Here is a 21,931-nt window from a genome sequence, read left to right as displayed (position 1 = left end):
CCAGGGATAATGATGCACATTGTGCCTTAATGGCACTTAAAGATGTGGATGGGGGGTATAGGAACACTAACCACCAGGGATAATGATACACATTGTGCCTTAATGGCATTTAAAGATATGGATGGGGGATATAGGAACACTAACCACCAGGGATAATGATACACATTGTGCCTTATCAGCACAGGTGTGGGTGTGTGGGGGGACACTTAGACACCACAGATAGTCTTCATGGTCTGCCTTAAAGGCACTTAAAAAAGACTGAAATCCTGCTCTTTCCCACCTCCTGCAGGAGATATTAGTCCTCTGCCTCACTACTAGACACCAGGAATACTGTGAAATAATTAAAAATGGAAAAAATAATGAAAACATGCAGGAGAGGAGGATTCAAACCATACACCCTTAATGCAGGAAAAAACAGCATTAAGCCACTATGCTAAGTAAAAAGTTATAATAGCATGTTTTTTTATAGATAATGAGGGTCAAAGGCATTATGTAAGCAATAGTTCATACATTACGAGTGAGATGGACAGGGCATGCATTGCAACCTAGCTGTGTAAGAAATCTAGATAAAGGCAAAAATATTAGGGATATGAAGATCGAAAATCAGGGATGGATTTTAATTATTACCCTTATAAACAAAGGAATTTGCTAGAATAACAGTTTTGGCATTATCATGCATTAACTGAAGGATATGAAGTCTGAAATTTTAATATCTGTTATTTTTACAACCTGCAGACCTTAAACATTTTCCAGAAAACCACACACTGTATGAGGAACAAAGCAAAACAAGAAGGGCAAAATCTGGACATTCTAGGAAGATATGGGCAAATGGGAAGTATGCCCATGAGTGACGATAACAGGGGCATCCTGTTAAATCAAGGACAGTTTGAGAAGGATGGAGGAGGGTGTCAATATGGGGAGATGCTTTGTGAACAAGCCAGGAGGAACACTAGACAACACCAGGAAGGATTTTTGAAATGTGACTCAGAGTCACATAAACAGTTAATAGAGCAACAGATCTGGCACCATTATGCATTTCCTGCAAAATAACAAGTATTAAACTCTAATGTCTGGCATTATTGACTTACTGTAATCATCTGTGATTCACAAGGCCAGGAAAAATATGAAAGGAGATATTGGGAATGTTCAGACAACTCAAGGATAGGTATGGGGTATGGGAGGGGTTATGCGTTTGTGTGTAGGATGGTGAATGGGGGGTGCCTGTGCCACAGGAATGCATGAGTTTCCCATTATTAATTACCTCTGGAAAGTGTTGTTCAGCACTCAGTTTAGGTAATAACAATTGAGAGACATGCAGATTAGTCAATAATGAGGTCTTTCATTTCTGTAGCTAATAGGTCTCTCAGTCAGAAAATACTGCATCCAGGAAACAGGCCCTTTTTACCATGGGCCTTATGCAGAGTGCTTGAGTCCTTCTTAAATCTCTAAGATAGTATCCAATTAATCTCACTAATCCACATCTCAGCTATAACATCAAAACATGTACTATGAAAGGTAAAAGATTATCCAGCAGTAAAGCTCTGTTGACAATACTTCAGAGAGTAGTACTTAAAATGTTTAATGATCTAATTTTTATATCGGGTATGGTTGGTCAGGCCTACTTGAAAAAAAAATGGAAATAATTTTTAAGTCCTTTCTGAATGTTAACTGGTATTATACTTCTTCCAGCTTTCAACAAATGGAGTCCATCCCTTACAAATACTATACTATTATTAAAATGCCTGAGTGTAGAATAATGTCACACACTTTTAACACTGTGAATTTGACTGTATATGCATTAATCCACTCTATTTTATTGGTAATCTTAGGTTTGAAAAAACTAATGCATATGCTGTGGCCACACAGTTGGCATGCCATGCAAAGGTGATGCATGCACAGATATTGTAACTTGCACTTTGAGTGAGGCAGCTATGAGCTGTGGTATGCATAACATAGTCTGGCCAGCAGACACTGACGATTATACTTATTGTCCAAAGGCTTGTATAGTGTCCACAAGGTTACAAGTCTTCTGGCACAGATACATTGTGGTGGTTAACTGCCTCTAAATCTTGTGGACAGCAATGTTCATCCACAATCTACATGAATCAGTCATGGCTCATTGTGCTTTTACCACATCCAGGATGTTACATGGGTCTACTGTATAACTTCAAAAACACACATCTTCAAAATTAGACAGCAGAACCACACATCCGCGAAAATGCACTTAAGCGAAAGTGCACTTCCGCGAACATCGGTTCAAGGAACCGATAAAAAACCTATAAAACATTGTGCCCCGCACACCCCCCTCTTAAATATACCAACTCCAAGATCGCATTACAGTGGGGAAATATGTAAACTCCCTTTCCCCACTGTAGTGTGCTTCGGCATCCATGTTCCTTAACAGTTCGTTGAACCATTCTTCGAAGTGCACTTTCGCGAAACTGAAACTCCACTGTTCGTTTTCAAACAAGTGGATTTTCGGTGTTTTCCAGTAGACCCTGCTAAACATATATGTTTAGTGACCTACAGACAAGACAGTCCTGTCCTGTGCAGTAACACTGACCTGTGGGATTTCTGAATGTCATGCAAAGGGGTCACCTGCAGCACTGGCGTTTGACATGGCATACTCAATAGTGTAACCTTCCAATTGTGGGGACACAGCAGCAAAACCATGCGCAGGGAAGGGCTCTTCCTGCATCATGCATGTGAGTCACATCTGCCTCTGAAGTGGAAACTGCCACCCCACAGCCATGTTTATTTCTATGATTCATTATATCAGTGTTGCTAGTACATGTCTTGAAATACATCCTTAGTGCTGCCAAGTTGTGGCATGCCTGCCTGAACATCAAAATGATGCTCACCATACCAGTTATACCTGAGTTAGCCACTGCAGTTCTTTCATATGCAGTCTGGCATATGCCACCATGAAGACAGTTGATGCCTTTTTTTCTGTGATTATAAGATGGGATTCTGTGAAGACTAATAGTGATGACAGATGATGTCAGGAGAAATGCTATTCAAAAAAAAAATAGTGTCCATTGTGCAGTCAATGAACATAACATTCTGGGTGGTTCAGAGATTGGACTTTGTTCAGATATCTAGGATTACAGTCAACCTGTCAATCTAAATTGAGATTCCTTACTCTGCAGCAGTCTGACTCTAGCTAGGGCAGCTAGGGTCCAGTCATTCAGATATGGGAAGACTGACTCCCTGTAGTCTCTTGTGTGCTTCCACTACTCATGTGCACTTGGAGAATAAACTGGGAACTATGGTAAGACAGAGGTGCATGTTCCAAAACTGGTAATGATTGGCTGCTACCTTGCATTACAGTTATGTCCTAGATGGGCAGGTAGGCATTCTGGAACCAAAGACCATCCAATACCAGTGTAATAGACAAGATAGAATATTCTGTGCTAAAACCCTGTAAAAGATTTCTTGGAGTGAGAAGATTTAGACTAATCATGGCTGGGTTTGAAGGTTCTTACTTTCATCTGGCACCAAAAATATTCTTCAGTAATATCCTTACCCTTCTGGGTCTGACAGAATTTCTTAAATGCCTCTTTTTGTACTGGGTCTAGCACCTCGTTCCTTACCAGCTGCTTTTTGACAGGGTGAGACATTTATTGTAGGGGTACAGATGTTGTGAGACAGGGAGTTAAGGAGCAATATTACATGTCTTGAGGATATTAAGTATCAAAATCCACCTGTCCTTGGTGATGTTCAATCAATGGGGCAGGTGGGGAGGCAGTTCTGTTGACTCCTGACTGCCATGAATATTTCAAGAGGGCAGTATGGAAAACCTTCATAAGCAGTTTCTCTACCTTAGGAATGAATACAGCCTCCTGGTGAGTAATGGTTGCCTCATCTGGTTGTGTGACCTTGTCAGAACTGCTCTAATTATGATTAACCCTTTCTAGCATTACAGTGTAGTTTTGCTGGGAACACTTCTGGAACCACAGCCAACATTATTTTTTTTTTGTTGTTGTTATAGTAGCATTGTGGAGGATGAAATTTTACTCGCTGACACATGATGGTCTTTCCCTACTTTTTTGTATCCTTAAGGTATCTCTTGCCCTCCTCACCAAACAGGACAGGACCTGTAAATGGGGAATCCAAGATGTTTGCCTTGGTATCCTTGCAAAGCAGAAATCTAAGACAGGATTGCTGGCACAGGGCTCTGTCAGATCCTGCTATTCTAACTGCTCTTCCTGGTACAGTTTACATGACATGTTCCACAATGGCTGGTAAAGTGTGAGAGGGTCATGGGTATGAGCATTCAGTTTATCCTTAAGTGGACAATCTCATAACTTTTCTATCACATGAACCATTTTTTTATTCAAATCCCCTACAAATAGGCCACATTAGTGAGATAGTTCAATGCACACAAGGAAAGCATGTCAGATGCAAACATATGCTAACCACGCTTGTCCATGGCTCTAGATTTCTTGTTTGATGGATAGACAGCTAGGCTGTGTGGGGCTGGAGGCATGTGCTACACTACTACTAATACAGTGAAGTTAGATTTGGGAAAACAAGTTGTGGGGAACAGGAAAGTGGTTTTCCTTGTGGGGAACAGGGGCTACTGTAAATGAGTTGTCCCAGGTATCCTTCATAGCACGTTTCAGAATGTATGTCAGTGATGCAACCACTCAGAATTACTGTAAGGTCAATCCACAGGCCTGCTGTGGCCTTTCTCAAAGGATGAAATGGGGTATTTGTATTAACTCCTTTTCTTTGAATCATGCAGAAATTTCATCACATTTCAGATACTCAGGATGGTGTCCTGGGGACTTTGCTCCCCTGCTCTTTATCTGAATCAGTATCAGTCCAGAGCATGTTTCTGTTGCTTTCTCATGCCTGTGGCCTGACCACTGGAAGAGAATACCATCTTTCTGGAGTGTTCCTGGGAGAGAGGTTGTAGCACTTTAGGCTAGTAGAAGGGGTGTGCTTTAAGAAAGTACAGTTGTGTAAAATCGTACCATAACAGTAGATGTCCTTTCCTTCACTGTTGCAGTATTCCTTATGAATGGTATTCCCTGCCTCAGGCAGCCCAACATCTGGCCAGTATATAAAAGCCTACTGTTGCTTTAAGGCACCTCACATAGTGTAGGGAATAAAGGTGACATCCTGACATACCATCCTCAGAACTGATAGCCCCAGGAGGAACACCAGTCCAAGGAAATCCAAGAGAGAGCCAATACATCCAGAAGGGAAATTGACTGGTGGGAGGAGGGAGGGACTGAATACTGCAGCAGTGAAGGAAAGGACATCTACTGTTATGGTAAGATTTTTCACAACTGTACTATGTCCTTCCATTCACTGGTTGCAGTATTCCTTTCAAACGGGAGACTGCCAAAGCTCAAGAAGAAACTTGGGAGGAGGAAGGACCAGCAGAGCCCACTAGGAAGGATGGCCCTAGCAAAGCCAGGTCTAGCTATGGAGATTCCATCCAGCTTGTAGTGCTTGGTGAAAATATGCACAGACGTCCAGGTAGTTGCTTCAAGAATAGAGTTAGTATTCAACCCCTTGAAAAAAGTGCCAAATGAAGCCACAGCTTTAGTAAAACGAGTATTTAAACTGGTGAAAAAGGCTTTGCAACAAGATGAAAGGAATCCCACAGCTCTTTTTCCTAAACGCAAATTTATTAAACCACAAACAGCGTTTTCGCTACTCACAATCGGTAGCTTCTTCAGAGGAAGTTCTAACAAAAGACGCCAAAAAGTCAATTTAAAATAACTTGGCTCCATTACATCACTTCCTTTAGGAAATAGACAACAAAAACAACATCACACTACAAGTCTTAACGAACATTGCAATATCGCACCAGTGTTAAAATATAGATCATACTTGAGATAATATGATCTTCCTGTATTTGCTTATCAAAGTTATTTATCTTTAATATATATATTTTTATTATTTTTATTATTAAGTGTTCCCATTTTTGGTGATATTTATAGTGAATGTAAAATTTTCGATTTAGCAGAAGTAATCATTTTCATATAGAGTGTTTAATATATATACCATTACATACGAATGTTTATTATTATTCATAAAAATTTTATATATTTTTTATATACACATTTATTTATGTATGTATGGGTTTTATATATAGCTAATTTAATACTATTGTGACATTAGTGTTTTTTATATTTTTCGTTTTTTAGCATCTTGAAAGTAGTCGTGTGAATTACTTAAACACTTGTAGTGTGATGTTGTTTTTGTTGTCTATTTCCTAAAGGAAGTGATGTAATGGAGCCAAGTTATTTTAAATTGACTTTTTGGCGTCTTTTGTTAGAACTTCCTCTGAAGAAGCTACCGATTGTGAGTAGCGAAAACGCTGTTTGTGGTTTAATAAATTTGCGTTTAGGAAAAAGAGCTGTGGGATTCCTTTCATCTTGTTGCAAAGCCTTTTTCACCAGTTTGTCTACTTGTGTTTGCATTAAAACGAGTATTTACAGAAGAAGGAATGTTCTTACCATGAAAAGTATAACAAAAATAAATAGCCTTTGAGATCCAAGAAGAAATAGTTTGCTTGGATACAGCTAAACCTAGGGACCTATAATGAAAAAGAAACAACTGATCAGATTTTCTAATAGACTTAGCCTTATCCAAATAAAATAAGAGTTGTCTATGCACATCCAAAGTATGCAGCACCCTCTCAATGGCACACTGTGGACGGGGGAAAGTAGGCAAATGAATAGACTGATTAAGTGACCACTCATTAACCACCTTGGGCATAAAGGAGATTAGTACGCAAGGACAGCCTGTCCTTATGAAACACCAAAAAAGGAGGACAAGCCATAACAGCTTGATGCTCAGTCACCCATCTGGTAGAAATAAGGGCCAACAAAAGAACAGTCTTCCAAGAGCAATGTTGCAAGGAAGCTGAAGCCACAGGCTTAAAAGGAGCCTGGGTCAACTTCTCAAAAACAAAACAGAGATCCCAGGTAGGAGGAACAATCTACCTGGGAGGCTGAATAGGAAGGACGCCTTTAAGGAACTGTTTAGCTTCAAATCTAGAAGCTAAAGAAGGAGATAAAGGCAGACAAGCAGAGACAGCACATAAGTGGGCCTTAACAGAAGAATAGGCCAAACAAGCATTGAGCAATTCTTACAAACAAGACAGAACCAAAGGACCATTCCACAGTAAGTGGATGCAGGTTACAAGAGAGACACCAAACAATAAACTTCTTCCATTTGGATAAGTAGGATTTCCTAGTACTGGGTTTCCTGGCTTCCTGCAGGACCATAAGCACATCCTTAGAAAAAAGGTGTCTATGTGGAATCAAAATCCTATCACCAACAGTATCAGTTGGACTGGTGGGATGGCTGAAAGTTCCCTTGCCTTGTGTGAGTAGCTCCACCCTATGAGGTAAATTGTGATGATTGCCTTGGCTAAACGCAGGAGAAGAGGGAGCCAGTGCTGTCTCGACGAAAAGGGAGTCACCAACAAGATTTTGGGAGTGTCCTGTTGAATTTTGTACAGGACTTTTGGAATGAGAGGAAGGGGATGGAATGCATAAAGAAACATACCCTTTCAAGAAAATCAGAAGGCATCCACCTTCCACACCAGAGGACCTGGGACTCTGGCACAAAACAGAGCAAGTTGTCTGTTCAGAGGGGAGGTAAATAGATCTACCTGAGGAGTACCCCACTGGTGGAAAATGTCTAGAAACACATCCCTGTGAAGCATCCATTCATAGGAGCACCTGCTCAGAGTGTCTGCCACAGTGTTTTGACCTGAAGTAATGTAAATCACCTGAAGAGTCACTTAATACTGGACAACAAGGTCCCATACCAGAGTACAAACAACGAACAAACTATAATAACCCATCGAGGATGTGCAGGCAACCAGGAGGTCCCATACCAGGACTGCCAACTGGTAAAGGTAAGATCTTGTTCCCTCATTTGATTATATACCACATCACTGTGGTATTGTATGTAAATACATTGACAGGTCCTGGGGTGAAAAGAGAATGAAAAGCCTGAAGAGCCAGCAGAACAGCTCTCATCTCTTTGATATTGATGAGATCCTCCTGTTGAAGATGCGGCCACACCTCTTGTACCTTTAGGGAGTGAAAAACTGCTCCCCATCCCACGTATGAAGCATCGGTGAACAGTTCCTGAGAGGGAAGAGGAGAATGAGAAGGAAAGGGAGCCCTGGATTTAGAGACAACTGCTGGATCCACCAGTGAATTTCATTCTTGACACAAGGAAGAAGAGGAACTACAAAGTGTAAGGAATGCGCATGTTGAAGCCAAACTGACTTCAGTAACCACAAACTTTCGCCTGTGGAGTTTTGCCAAAGGAAGCAGAGGGGTGGTAGATGCCATGAAACCTAGAGCTCTTAGAAACTCCCTGGCTGCAATGCAGGCCAGAGGAAGGAGAGTTTGAAAGAAGGAAATGAAAATTAAGGCCTTGGGAGGAGGCAGGGATTCCAGCATAGGCACCATCTGAATCCTGTAACCTAGAAAAACAGAGAAGACTTTTTGAAGTTTATTATGAACCCCAGGCTCTGAAGAAGGGAAATGGCAAAATGAAGATCTTGCAACAGGATCGCTGGAGAGGAGGCCTGACTCAGCAGGTCATCCAAGTAAGAAAGTACTTGGATCCCCTGAAGCCTGCAAAAAAGCAATCACAGGAGCAAGGCTTTTGGTGAATACCCTTGGGGCAGTAGAAAGGCCAAAGGGCAAAGCAGAGAACTGAAAATGCCAGGAAGCAACAGAGAAATGCAAAAACTTCCTGAGAAGGGGATAGATTTGAATATGGAGATAAGCATCATTAAGATCCAGAGAAACATGCCATATAAGCCTGAGGAAGCAAAAGAGGAAACAGAGTCTGAAGGGGCAACATTCAAAAAGTGGGGACTTTTAGAAAAGTGTTCAGATGAGACAGGTCTAGAACTGCTCTCCAAGTACCCTCTTTTCTGGGAACTAGAAACATTCTGGAGTAACACCCCTCCCCCTTTGGGACACAGGTACCTCCTGAATAGTACCCTGCGTCAAAAGGTCTAGAAGTACCTCTGGGAAAAAAGGGAGTTGTTACCGAGAAGGCTGAGGAATGCCCATAAAAGTGGGACAGGATTTCCACATCATGAAATACCCCTAGCAAATAATGTAGAGAACCCAAGAATCCTGAGTAATCTGAAGCCAAACGGGAAGAGAGAGAGAGAAAGATGAAGAGAAACAGGAGCATGGCTTGGAAGAAGCGGATAGTCAGACAACACTTGATTTATAGTTTCACAGGTGTTTACTAGGCTAACGGCCACAAGGGCCTTTTTATGCCTAGCCTGCATCCCAAATCTCTGACAAGTTCTGATACCCTTGATAAGTGTAAGCATGGGCTTGGGAGATGAACCCTTTACAGGTTACCTGTGTCCATTAGAGACATAAGTGCCAAACCAGGGAGGAGTTTTCCATCCAATTGTCCAAGTTGAACTTGAATTGAGTTAGGGAGGAACTCTGCTTCACATGGATGGGGAGCCTGTTCCATTGACGGGGTTGTCTCTGTGATACATACCTATTTCCCCAGCAGGTCCTATTTATATCACAGACAAGGTTTAAGTCTTTAGAATGGGTAATTCTGGTGCTGTTTGTTTTGTGGATATGCAGGAGGGTCATCAGTATGGGGTAGGACAATGCACTGTACGCCAGGCATAGATCTCCCCTCAAAAGCCTGTAGGAGAAAGAATACATGGATAGGGCCTTAAGGCGGTCTGCATAGGACATATTACTTACACCCTGTATTTTTTTAGGGAGGAACCTCCGTGGACATTCCAGTTGTTGGATATGCCTGGATAAGTACATACCAAAGGGGGCATTGTACTCAATGATAGATATGATGAATGCCAAATACAGTGGAACAATGACTTCATTGGACTAAGATGCTATACCTTTGTTTATAAGTTGTGCAACATAGGATGATTTCCTCACCACTGTAGACACATGATGATCAAAGGCTAGATTACTATCTATGTGTGTCCCTAAGTCGTTGACTACTGGGTCAACTCTAAGAGGTGTGTGTCAATATGATAGCTACCAGGGATGGATGACTTCCCAAAGGATACTATTATGCATTTCTTGGCATTTCATTTTAGTCCATGGCTCTGACACCAGTTGTTTGTCTGTGTCAGCCCATCCTGGAGAACATTCGTGTCAGTGTGAGATTCAATGACAGCTCTTATTTTGCAATCATCTGCAAATTTAGTCAACCAGAGACCACTGACATTGGCCTTGACTTCTGAGAAGTAAATGCCAAAAAGGAGCAGTCCAAGGACTGATCCCTGAGGGACTGCACTTGTGACTGGCCTCTTTGTAGAGGTGGACTCCCCAGTTCTAACTTCCTGGGTCTTGTCTGTGAGCCAGTTGGCTACTGACCGGGTGCATACAGGTTTGTACCTAACCTCTTGAGTTTGTCAACAATGCCCAAGTGGGGTATTGTGTCAAATGCCTTGGCCAGGTCAAGGTAGGCAGTGTGAACTATTTTGCCCTCATCCATTGCTTTGCTGACCTTCTCAAAGATGTCTACCAGGCTGAGTAGACATGATCTGTCCTTGATGAAACCAAACTGGGTTGGGTCCAGTGTCTGGAGGTTTACTATATCTCTATTGATCAACTCCATGATAATTCTTTCCATGGCTTTACATATACGAATAGTGAGACTGATGGGTCTGTAGTTTCCAGGGTCTGTAAATGGCCCACCTTTGTGCAGAGGGATGACTGTTGCATTTCTCCATTCATGAGGCATGACGCCTGTTTGGAGGCTACAGTTAAATAATAATTCCAGAGGCCCTGATAAGTCATGTTTCATGCTATTTAGAAGGCATCCTGGGATATTGTCTGGGCCCATTGATGCAGTTTTCTTGGTCTTGGTGAGAGCATTAAGGACCTGTCCCTAGTGATAGTAGGGGGAGTTATAGTTGACAATATTTCCTGAAGGAAAGTTGAGGGGCAGACAGGAGTAAAGTTGGAGCTGAATTTATCAGCCAGGAGGTTTGCTATATCTTCAGGCTCAGTATAGGTGGCTCCATTTACAATGAGCTCTGCACACACGTGTGCACTTGCCTTTGAGGTTGCGGACATAGCTAAAGAATGCTTTGTAATTGTCCTTGGCCTGGGAGGCCAAACTTACCTCAAATTTGGCTTTGGTAGACTTTATTTGCTCTCCGAGTTGTTTGTTTAGTTTGATAAGAATGCTTTTATCCTGCTGGATGCTGCACCTCCTAATTTTTGCCATGATTTTCTTCCTCCTGTTACACATCCAACTGATTTTGTGATTACACTAGGGTGGCTAATTTTTTGAGTTAGTTCTGTACTTCTTCTTGGTGGGTACAGCTGCCTCTATGCAGCTATTAACATGCTTGTACAGGGTTTCTGTGAACAGTTCTGCATAGGCAGAAGTGCTCACAGGGTTTATGGGGGCTTGAAATTTTGCCAGGTTCTCACTTAATAGCAGGAGGTTAGCCTTAGGATAGTTCCTGAATATTCCAGGTTTAGCTGGGGGTCCAGGTTTTATTTTTACTTCAAAGGGAAAGAGACCATTTTGTGATCTGACTTTACCAGGGAAGGCATTAGAGTAGGGTGTGTGTAGCAGTCTCTCATATTAGTGAGGGCCAGATCCAGTATGGTTGCAGCCCTGGTTGGTGTATTGACTGTCTGGTTCAGGGAGTCTGTGTTTACAAAATCCAGAAATCTCTGTGCCTGTGCATTTGGTGTCCTATGGGATTCCCAGTTAATAGTGGGGTAATTAAAGTCACCCATGAATATGGTATTGGATTGGATGGTTAGTGTTTCTAACAAGTTTAAATACATAGTATGGGTTTCCTGGGTCATACAGGGGGACCTATAGCTTGCAAGGAAGTGGTATTGGATTTTACCTATGGTGATTTGAACATGGAGCAACTCATGATGAGTCTGATATGTAAGGCTATGGAGTGCATCATTATGGACCTTATAAATAAGGACATAGGGAATCTTCAAACTCTGGACCACACAGTATGCATTTGTGAAAGGTAGATCCTGCCTACTCAACCTGATAGACTTCTTCGAGTCTGCCACCACGGCTGTGGATGAGGGTAAAGTAGTTCACACAGCCTACCTAGATCTTGCCAAGGCCTTTGACACCATCCCTCACTCAGGAATCCTAGATAGACTCACTAAACTAAGCATAAACCCCTATGTAATAAGATGGGTTGCCAAATGGCTCACTGATAGAACCCACATTGTGAAAGTAGCAGACTCCAAATCTGACTACTGACCAGTTACAAGTGGTGTCCAACAGGGATCGGTCCTAGGTCCTCTCCTGTTTGGCATCTACTTCTCCGAAGTTCAAGCCAACACAAAGGGACTCTGGCTGACCAAGTTCACAGCTGATTGCAAACTCTTCTCTCTTCCATTACCCTTGTTAAAAAAAAAAAAAAACTTTATTTTTTATATTATCTGGTTAACCTGCTATGATGTCATGTGAACTTTTATGCCAATGTATTTTTTTATCTGATTATATTATTGTTTTTATTTCCTATCTTTCTTATGTAACCATTTATGCCTTTTTGTAAAAGTGTACAACTGATGGAGCTTTTCTCCCCGGGCCTCTACTGAAAACGGACATATATCCAGTTGGACTAGCCCGGTCAACAAATGTAAAATAAAAATAAAAAATAAAAAAAATAAATAAAAATTATTGATTTTCCAACTGATGTAGACATTCTACAAAAAGGCCTCACCGACATGAATGACTGGTGCCAGAACCATGGCCTTAAGCTCAATGCTAAAAAGTGCATTGTCATTCCCTTTGGGAAAAATTCAGTGCCCATGAACTACCACATAGGCGGTAGTCCACTAAACACCAAAGGTGTGATAAGAGACCTGGGGATACAGGTTGACAGCAACTTCTCCTTTGATAACCACATTGCCACTGTAGTCAGAAAGTCCTTCTATGTGGCACATCTCATTACAAAAGGTTTCTCATCCAGGAAGAAAGAGGTCATAATCCCTCTCTACTCATCCCTCATTAGACCTGTTATAGACTACAACACTCCATTTGGTATGTACATCACTAGACACCTAGAACAACTGGAAAGGCCACAAAAATACCTCACTAAGAGGATCTTAGGCCTTAGACACATGCCCTATATGGACAGACTCAAAAAACTCCAGCTATACTCTGTCTCTTATCGCCTACTTAGAGACGATCTCTGCTTGACATTCAAAGCCATGTCTGATCCAGAGCTGCTAGATATGCTACACCTAAAGAAATCCCAATTCCTCCATGCCACACACTCCAGGGACCTTAACCTCATTACCACAATAAGCAGATTATGCTGGAGGGACAGGTTCATAACCCAGAGACTTCCCATACTCTGGAACAAACTTCCCATTCACATCAAGCAGAGCACTTTACTGGCCCTCTTTAAGAGGAATCTTAACGAGTGGGTGGGCAATAGGAAGTTCACCCCGGGGATCACTTCAGCGATCTTGCTTGACAGGGGCACTGGGAACTAACTTTGGGTGGCATGATGCCAGGGAATCTTCTTGGGCTAGGCTAATATAGGCTCCAGGGCCGTTAGCCTAGTACACATCAATGAACCTATGAACCTATGTGCATTGTCCTGCCTGACCAGTCTTGAAGAATATTTATTTTTGATGTAAATAGAGACACCTCCACCTTTAGTCCCTGCCTGTGAAGTAGTTGGCCTAAATGTGTGGAAGGCATTATAAACTTGCACTGTTGGTGTGTTCTCCGTGGCTTTAAACCATGTCTCAGTGATCGCACAGACATCAGCATTCCCTAGGGTAAAGAGAGCTTCTAGGGAGTGGAGTTTTTTGTTTAGACTTCTAGCATTGAACAGTAATATCTTTAGATTTTCTTGGTTTTGATTTGCTATGTCAGAAGTACTTTCGGATTGGCATTGCCTAAAAAGGCACTATGTGGGGAAGACAATGTTTTAGCTAATATTCGAAAGCCTAGAGGGGAGAGGTGCAGACTATCCCTGGCAAAGCAGCTTGGTCTGTTGACCATCTCCTTCCATGCTGACAAATACTTCACCCCCTTAGTATGACACCAGAAACTAAGCCAGTTATTAAAGTCAATCATCTTTTGTTCATATTGTTGCATCATCCTTGGAGAAGGTAAAATGCTGCTCAGTGCTAGGCTCATACCAGCCTGAGATACATGTTCCAAGAGCTCCAAGATGTCTGTCTTCATATAGTCTAGGGAGGTACGTATCAGGTCATTTACACCCACATGGACTATGACTGAGTCATATTGGTAATTGTGGTCCAATGACCTGAGTGCATCTGTAATGTGGTGGATCCTAGCCCCTGAAAAGGAAGACTTCTGAGACCCTGAAGTCTGAGTAGCCTTAGCAGGATGAGTCCATTTGCCACTCTTGTTGCCCTTAGTAGAAGGACAAGATTGCCTGCAAACAAAAGCAGGCTTACTGGGGTAGTTTCTTTGAAATTTAGGAATAGGAGAGAAAAACACTTGTTCCTGTAAGGCCTTCACCCTATCCTTAAGGGACAAGCAAACCAGTATCAGCTTCTCCAAACAAGTCTTTATTATAAAGAGGGACATCCATCAACTTAGCCTTGATATCATCAGGCAACAACTGAAGTCAAAGCCAAGAAATACCTCCTCATGACTGACCCAAAAATAGCAGCCCTAGAAGAAGCATCTGCTGCATCATAACTACACTTGATGGAATAAAGAACCACCTGAGAAAAAGTCCCTAACAGTGAAGGAGAAAAAGTTTTACCGTTAGAGTCTGTGAGATCAGAAATAACCTGACAATTCTGAGAAAGGAGAGCCAACACTCTAAGTCTAAGTTATATTAGATGAAAGCGCTAAACCTTTGAATTTTATAGTTTTTTTATAACAAAGTGTATTTTACAATTATAGTACTCATTATTTCACCTAACCAGTCGTTTGTGTTGTACTCGTGCACGTTGAGCAGTTTGAATTAGTTGGGTTCGAGTTCGTGTGGATTTTTTTCAGAGCCAACACATACCTGGACATAATGGGCCAGATAATTAAAAGCCCTAAAAGCTAAGGTAGCTGAGGTGTAAACCTTCTTACCTAGCCTTTCCATGGTTCTGCTGTCTTTATCAGAAGGCAGTAATTTGAGCAAAGGAAGCAAATGAGAGGGCTTGGCAGAGGCTACAGACTCCAGTGATGGGTAAACAGCAGAACATTTGAACAAAAATGTCCAGTCCTCAGGCACCCTATAAAACCTATCAGGTTTCTTGGAACCAGGGGGCACAGAATCAGGAGCTTTAGAGGCACTGGCAAATGCATCCAACAAAGCACCCAAAACAGGAGGAAAAGCAGAAACTTTTGGAGATTCCATCTGCAGCAGCTCATAGTACCTTTTATGGATTTCAGAGACCTGAGCATGATTAGATTTAAAAAAGTCCATCATCCTGGAGATCGTGTTCCAAAAGAAATTTCTTCAAAGGGAGTATCAGGACTGTTAAATTCCTCTTCCTCTGACCCATAGTCCAAAAGAGAAGGAATTTGGGAAGTGTAAGTAAGGAATTTCTCATCAGAGGAATCCTATTCCCTGGGCCTTTTAAGAGGAATAGAGGACCAAGGGGGAGCAGGAACAGAAACCCCCAGAGGAGATTTTAATGCCATCAAAGCATTAAAAAACCCTAAGTGAAGGCCTGCCACTCACTCTGTGGATCCCTATGAGCAGGAGAGACATGTTTAGTTTTTTGTTTTTTCTATAATGGGACATCTGCCCTGTGAAACATAGAAGGCTCTGACCCAAGATAGCATTTGATAACAGTAGTTGGGACTTCCTAAGTAAAATATGAGGAACACCCCTAGGCCCCTCAAATAATCAATTATGGTTCCCCCCTGAACATCCAAACCAGATGTCTGCAAAGATTCATCGGATGTGCCGAAAGCTGGATCCCTGCCAGCCTCCAACCCGGTCGTAGCAGAGGAATCTGACAACAAAGCTGGGTGAACCTCCGGGTTCTCACTCACCTCAGAAAAAATGTCTGGCAGAGGATGGACAGTGGAAGATTCCAGTCTTGGTTTCTTAACCTTCTTAACCGCATTCTTCCCTAAAAGCTGACCCTCGGGGCAGAGAGTTCCTTCCATGATATCCTTAGTGAAAAGCTTGTCATTGATTGTCCAGATACAAAGCAAAGGAAGAAAGCCTACTATCCAGAGTCTTTGGCATGAAAGCCTGACAGATAGAGCAGATCATATGGTTGTGAAAGGCATCTAGGCAAAATAAACACTGTTTGTGGCAGTCTTTATGGAGAATCTGTCTCCTGCACTGGCATTAACCTTTCCCAGATGGCATTAACCCCCAGACGCAACCAAAAGTCAAGAAAAAATGAAATCCCAATGAGGCACTTATCTGTAACAGCTCGGAGACCAGCAAATAGGATGTAGGCGTTCAGACCGATGCTCAAGAGATGCGTCCAGACTAGCTAAAAAGACATAGGTGTTCAGACCGACAATCGATAGATGCATTTGGACTGGTGGCAAAGAAGTTCTGAGGATGGTACATCAGGATGTCACCTTTATGCTCTATGCTATGTGAGGTGCATACATGTGATATATGGCATACCTTAAAGCAACAGTAGGCTTTTGTATTCTGGCAGAACATCTGGTTACCCCGAGGCAGGGGAATCCCATTCGTAAGGAATACTGCAACCAATGAATGGAAGGACATCTTCCATTATGGGCCTGTAATGAAGATGGCAAAAATGGTTGACTGTAAGAACTTGAGTTATAAGCCTGTTATGCATGCCAATATGGCCAAGGACCAGACCAAAAGTGGGTGCAGGTGCTGCAAGGTTAGGGCATCTGGCACCAAGTGGCCCAGCTTTGGCAAAACTGACATTAGATTTATGCAGTGCCATTACTCTCAAACAGCTAATTATGACTATGGTGATGGCAGAACATATGGCATCAGGTATGAAGCCATGGGCAAGGACAGCATCATAAAACCTGAAAGCAGGTACCTGTAGGTGGAGGTATTGACATTAGGACATACTCTGGATACAGGAAAGGTGGCACCAGTCTAGTGAGTGGAAACATTTGGTACAGGAAATTTGTATACAAATACTGAAAGGGTAAAAACAGTGACGGGGCCACAGGTGATCCAAGGACAGTAGTGGAGGACAGACAGTAGTCTTCCTGCAAGATTTCCTAGTACCTTTAACCCAAGGAAGAGGAGACTGTAAACTTTGGACCAAGTTTTGTTTTTTCTAAAACCCTTGTTATGGCAGTAGAGAAGTTTCCTTCTGATGAGCAATCAACTGCAGTTAATAGGCTTAGCCAGGTCTGAAAGCCACAACAAATTCAATGGTGTGGCCTCAGTATTTAAAGAGGTTTCCAGTTTAGGTCTGCTGGATTGTCCCCAAACATCCTGAATAAATAAAAACAAATTGGGCTTTTCTTTCCACCTTTTATTTTTCCAGCATGATTAAAGCTGATACAAATAGAGCCATGGGTGAGATTCTGTGTATGCCCATCAGTGCATGAAATAGCTCTATCACAGATGTACCTTTTAAACAGAATATTTAGAATCACAACCTGCAGAAGTTTAAGGCCACCACCACCTAGGGGAGAAGAAAGAGCAAGAATCGAAAGATAAGAGACTTTACGTATTCGTACATCCTTACTTCCCCATCCTACTTTGCTATTCTTCTAAGCATCTATTCTGTTCTTATATTCTGACCCTCAGCCTGACCCTCACTTTTTACCTTAAGCCTGATATATTTTATATATATCTATATATATATATATATATATATATATATATATATATATATATATATATATATAAAATAAATTTGTAATGTAGTATCACCTATCTAGTACATGTTTGATTATGGCATCTACCTCTTTGTACTTATTTTGTATTCATTACTGTATCTAGCTCTCTGTACTTATTTAATTTTCATTACATACTACTGTGTGCTTTAATACTTGCAGTTATCTTGTTATCTCGTTCACGTTAATTTGATTCAACTTTCATGTATCATTGGATCTTTTCTCCCCAGGCCTCTGTTAAAAATAGGTTCCTGACCCAGTTGGACTTTCCCGGTAAACAAATGGTAAATAAAATAAATAAATAAATAAGAAATTGAAGTAATAGTTAAAAAAATAAGCAGAAAAAAATCTACATAAACAGTTGTATTGTCAAATGCAACCTCAAGACTGGTAACAGTTTAAGGGAAAAAAAAAAAAAAGTTTTCTGCTTTTAGCAACAAACAACTTCATCTAGTAACTTTAACAAGTAAGATATTGAATAGCAACAAAGCAGTGAAGAGTGAAGGAGAATGTTGTAGAATTAGATGGGGTAGAAAGATAGCCAAAGAAGTTTTATCAGCCAAGTGGTGATACTAGTCATGCTGTTTACTGATGACAGACCACTTCTTATCAGATGTGTTTGATATCTCTTCCATGCATTTATTGCTAGAAATCCATAATTTCTGTTATCTATTTAGTTTCCTAATCCTTAAAGAATGACCCTCAACGTGTCTAGCTGTGAGGAAGTGAACAAATATTACCTGTCTGACTCCAGAACCAATGCTCATGCTGTCTCTGTAGTTTTAGGGTTTGCAATATTTAGTGCTGCTACTGTTCATCTATAGGTGGATAGGATGAAAATAAATGTGGTCTGACTTGTTCAGAAATCATTGAAACATCTATTGCAAAAGTAGTTATAATGTGCAAAACTTGCAGGAGGCCAGTTGTGGAATTAATGCATCTGATATACATGACTAAGGTTATACTTAAGTGATACAGTTTTGATTTGGGTTGATCTTTAATTTGATACCTGCATTTAGCCTGGCTCGATGGTTAATCAGGACAGAGCCCTCACTGTGATAAAAGAGATCTGGGTTCAGTTGGTAGCCCCTTCACTCATTCTGTATCAGTGTGCATGTTGCTTCAGAATTCAGTTTTCCGATGATGTATGAGAAGGGTTGTACCAGTCACCAGTTTCCTTTTGTAAAACATGTAAGTAGGTGTGGGTGTCATGCCGATTTAAATGGGGTAGCAGTATCACATGAAAAGTAAAGGCTTTTGCATTATAACCACTTAAGACCTGGAACACTGGAGGCTGGACAAGAATAGCACATCAAAAATTCAACAGCAACAAATGGAAAATTAGATGTTCGGGAAGGGAGGAACTCCAGTACACATCACTAATAAGCTTAAACTAAGTTTTAGCTGCTTTATGAAATAAAAGTGGGATCAGTCATAATGTTACTGATTATAAATTTAACTACAGAGACATGGAGGAAGTATTAATCTTTTGCTTTTAGATTCCACAGACTGCTTCAAATGCCAAGATGAATACTGGCCTAATGGAAGACGTGAAGCTTGCATTGTTAAATCTGTCGTTTTCCTTTCCTATGAAGAGACATTGGGGGCTGTTTTACTGTGTGCAGTTATATTTAGTGCACCGATTCCTGCCATCATCCTGGTTATTTTTCTGAAGAATCAAAATACACCTATAGTTAAAGCCAACAATCGAGAATTGAGCTACCTTCTTCTTTGGGCACTTGTCCTTTGTTTTCTGTGTCCTCTGATATTTATTGGTTATCCCAGCAAATTGATGTGCATGTTCCAACAAACTGTATTTGGTATGATTTTTACATTGTGTGTCTCTTGTGTTTTGGCCAAAACAATAATGGTTGTCATTGCATTCAGAGCTGCAAAACCAGGCAACAACCTAAAGAAATGGGTCGGCACAAAATTGCCAAATACACTGGTCATTGTATGTACATTAGGTCAAAGTCTGATCTGTGCAACATGGTTAAGTGTATCACCTCCATTTCCAGAAAAAAACATGAAATCACAACAAGGGTTGATAGTAGTACAATGCAATGAAGGATCAATTGTGGCATTCTGGTGCATGATGGGATATATGGGTCTTCTGGCTAGTGTCAGCTTCATAATGGCATTTCTATCCAGAAATTTGCCTGACAGCTTTAATGAAGCAAAATATATCACTTTTAGTATGCTTATATTTGTAAGTGTCTGGTTGTCATTTATCCCTGCTTATCTTAGCACCCGTGGGAAGTACATGGTTGCAGTAGAAATATTTGCTATTTTATGTTCCAGTCTAGGTTTGCTGTCATGTTTATTTTTCCCAAAGTGTTACATAATGCTAATAAGGAGTGAAAGGAATACTAGAGAATTTGTCATGAGGAAAAATGATTCAAGTAAAACAACAGACTGACATTAAACTTAAAATATTACCCTTGTTTTGCGACTGTCATCAATTGACACAGGAAGCTGCACTTAAAGCAGTAGTATTTTAAATGAAGGAATGTAATTTTATCTGAATCTGAACACTCAAATGTCTACATGTTGGAAGTTGTGATAATAAAATCCTTGTGGTAACAATGCTGTTTAACTTGATTGTTCTGTGCTTCTAGAGAATGGAAAATGTATTTTATAGGATCTGATAAACAAATAATGTTTAGAGGTTATGTGCTCTTCTTATGCTGTATTTTCTCCATCCAGCTATTACTTCTCTAAACCACTTGCCCTATCAAGGGTGTAGTTTCACAGGTGTGTACTTAGCAACTGAAGTAGAAAACAATTAGAAGCTTAGCTTGTAATTTGCACTGTCTGCAAAGAACTGAGGGGCCAGACATAGAGTGAATTTCCATTACTCATCTATTTATCCTAGTTGGATTTAGAGAAATTAAGTGAGCTGCTGTTCTTGAAATGGTGTAGTGGGAGCTTTTTTTCTGAACTAGGGTATCCTTTGGGAGAGGTATATACTCACCAAGAGGTCTAATTTATATTTCAGTGTAGGTTTAAGTCCCCAGAAAGGATATTTATGGTGCTTTGGGTTTTGTGGATATGCAGGAGGTCAGAGGGGACAGGGCCTTTTGCAGCATTATAGGCCAGGCAGTGATCATAAAGTAGAAGACTATAAGACACAGAGGCGATGAATAGAGTTTGTAGGTATGCAGCCCTCCTGCCCATCCTTACTTAAGTGTGTTAACCCTAATCCTACAAATTACATTACAAAACATCCTTTCCATGACAGTACAATATAGATGATGTGTGTTTTAAGACTTAGAGGTTAGTGTTTCTACTACTGGGGTTATTTGCTTTCTGTAGGAATGTGTTGGTTAATTCTCAGGCACTTGTGTAAATATTATTACGTATATACACAGAGCTGTCTATCTGAAAAAGGATTCCATACAGTTAATCTTCTGTAGGTATTAATGATGTCTGACATTCTGAAGTGATTATATAATCATTTGATTGCGTCTGCTGACATTACTTTGTGGGAGATCGCAGGACAGCAGAAGTGGAAACTTGTCCTTTCCCTGCTGTTATGTGATCTACGAGTTGGTATATATAATTAGCTGGGAAGTGAGGGTGCAGAGGTTTGACCCCTGCAAAAACGTGAGTTTTGCTTTCTTTTTTTTCAGTGTTTTGAGTTTCAATCATTTTTGATCGATATTTTGCAGTTTGCTGTTTTTGTACTTTGATATTTTAAAGCATATCCAGATACACACACACAAATCACTATATATATATATTCGATTAGGTGCCATATACATTAGAATTTATAATCAAATCCTAAATAGGGACTGAGGCACTGAGAAAGGAAGCCTTAACTTTGACCCTAAGACTCAGATAACCAAGGGTGACTTTTGAATCAGGTCCTGGTGCCTGGAGTACACATTTGTAAGAGGTGTGTGTGTGTGTGTGTGTGTGTGTGTGTGTGTGTGTGTGTGTGTGTGTGTGTGTGTGTGTGAGAGAGATACTACTCAACCATCAAAGAACAAGGGAGGTGCTCTAGTCTAGTGCATCGTCAACACTCACTGAAGACCAATTGCAAACAAAATGTAGTGTCTGAGCCAAGGTATGTGCTTGTCAGCCTATCAGCAGCAAGTACTGCACCTAGATTTCTGTTTCAGTAGGTTTTGTGTCT

At 41.0% G+C, this 21,931-nt stretch overlaps 1 protein-coding gene across 1 annotated transcript in view; it reads left to right on the top strand.

The window, feature by feature from the left end:
• Positions 1-20,212, top strand: part of LOC122808444 (extracellular calcium-sensing receptor-like) — a 193,940-nt gene extending 173,728 nt beyond the window's left edge. Inside the window, exon 6 of the mRNA XM_044079407.1 lies at positions 19,293-20,212. Coding sequence (XP_043935342.1) covers positions 19,293-20,212 — 920 coding nt within the window. The remainder of the gene's footprint in view (positions 1-19,292) is intronic.
• The last annotated feature ends 1,719 nt before the right edge of the window (positions 20,213-21,931 follow it).

This window comes from Protopterus annectens, chromosome 8.part0 (genome assembly GCF_019279795.1).
Source record: "Protopterus annectens isolate FY-2018-M chromosome 8.part0, PAN1.0, whole genome shotgun sequence".
In the NCBI taxonomy this organism is placed as follows: Eukaryota; Metazoa; Chordata; order Ceratodontiformes; family Protopteridae; genus Protopterus; species Protopterus annectens.
Note: the sequence above shows the minus strand (reverse complement) of the source record. Positions and strands in the feature narration are given on the sequence as shown.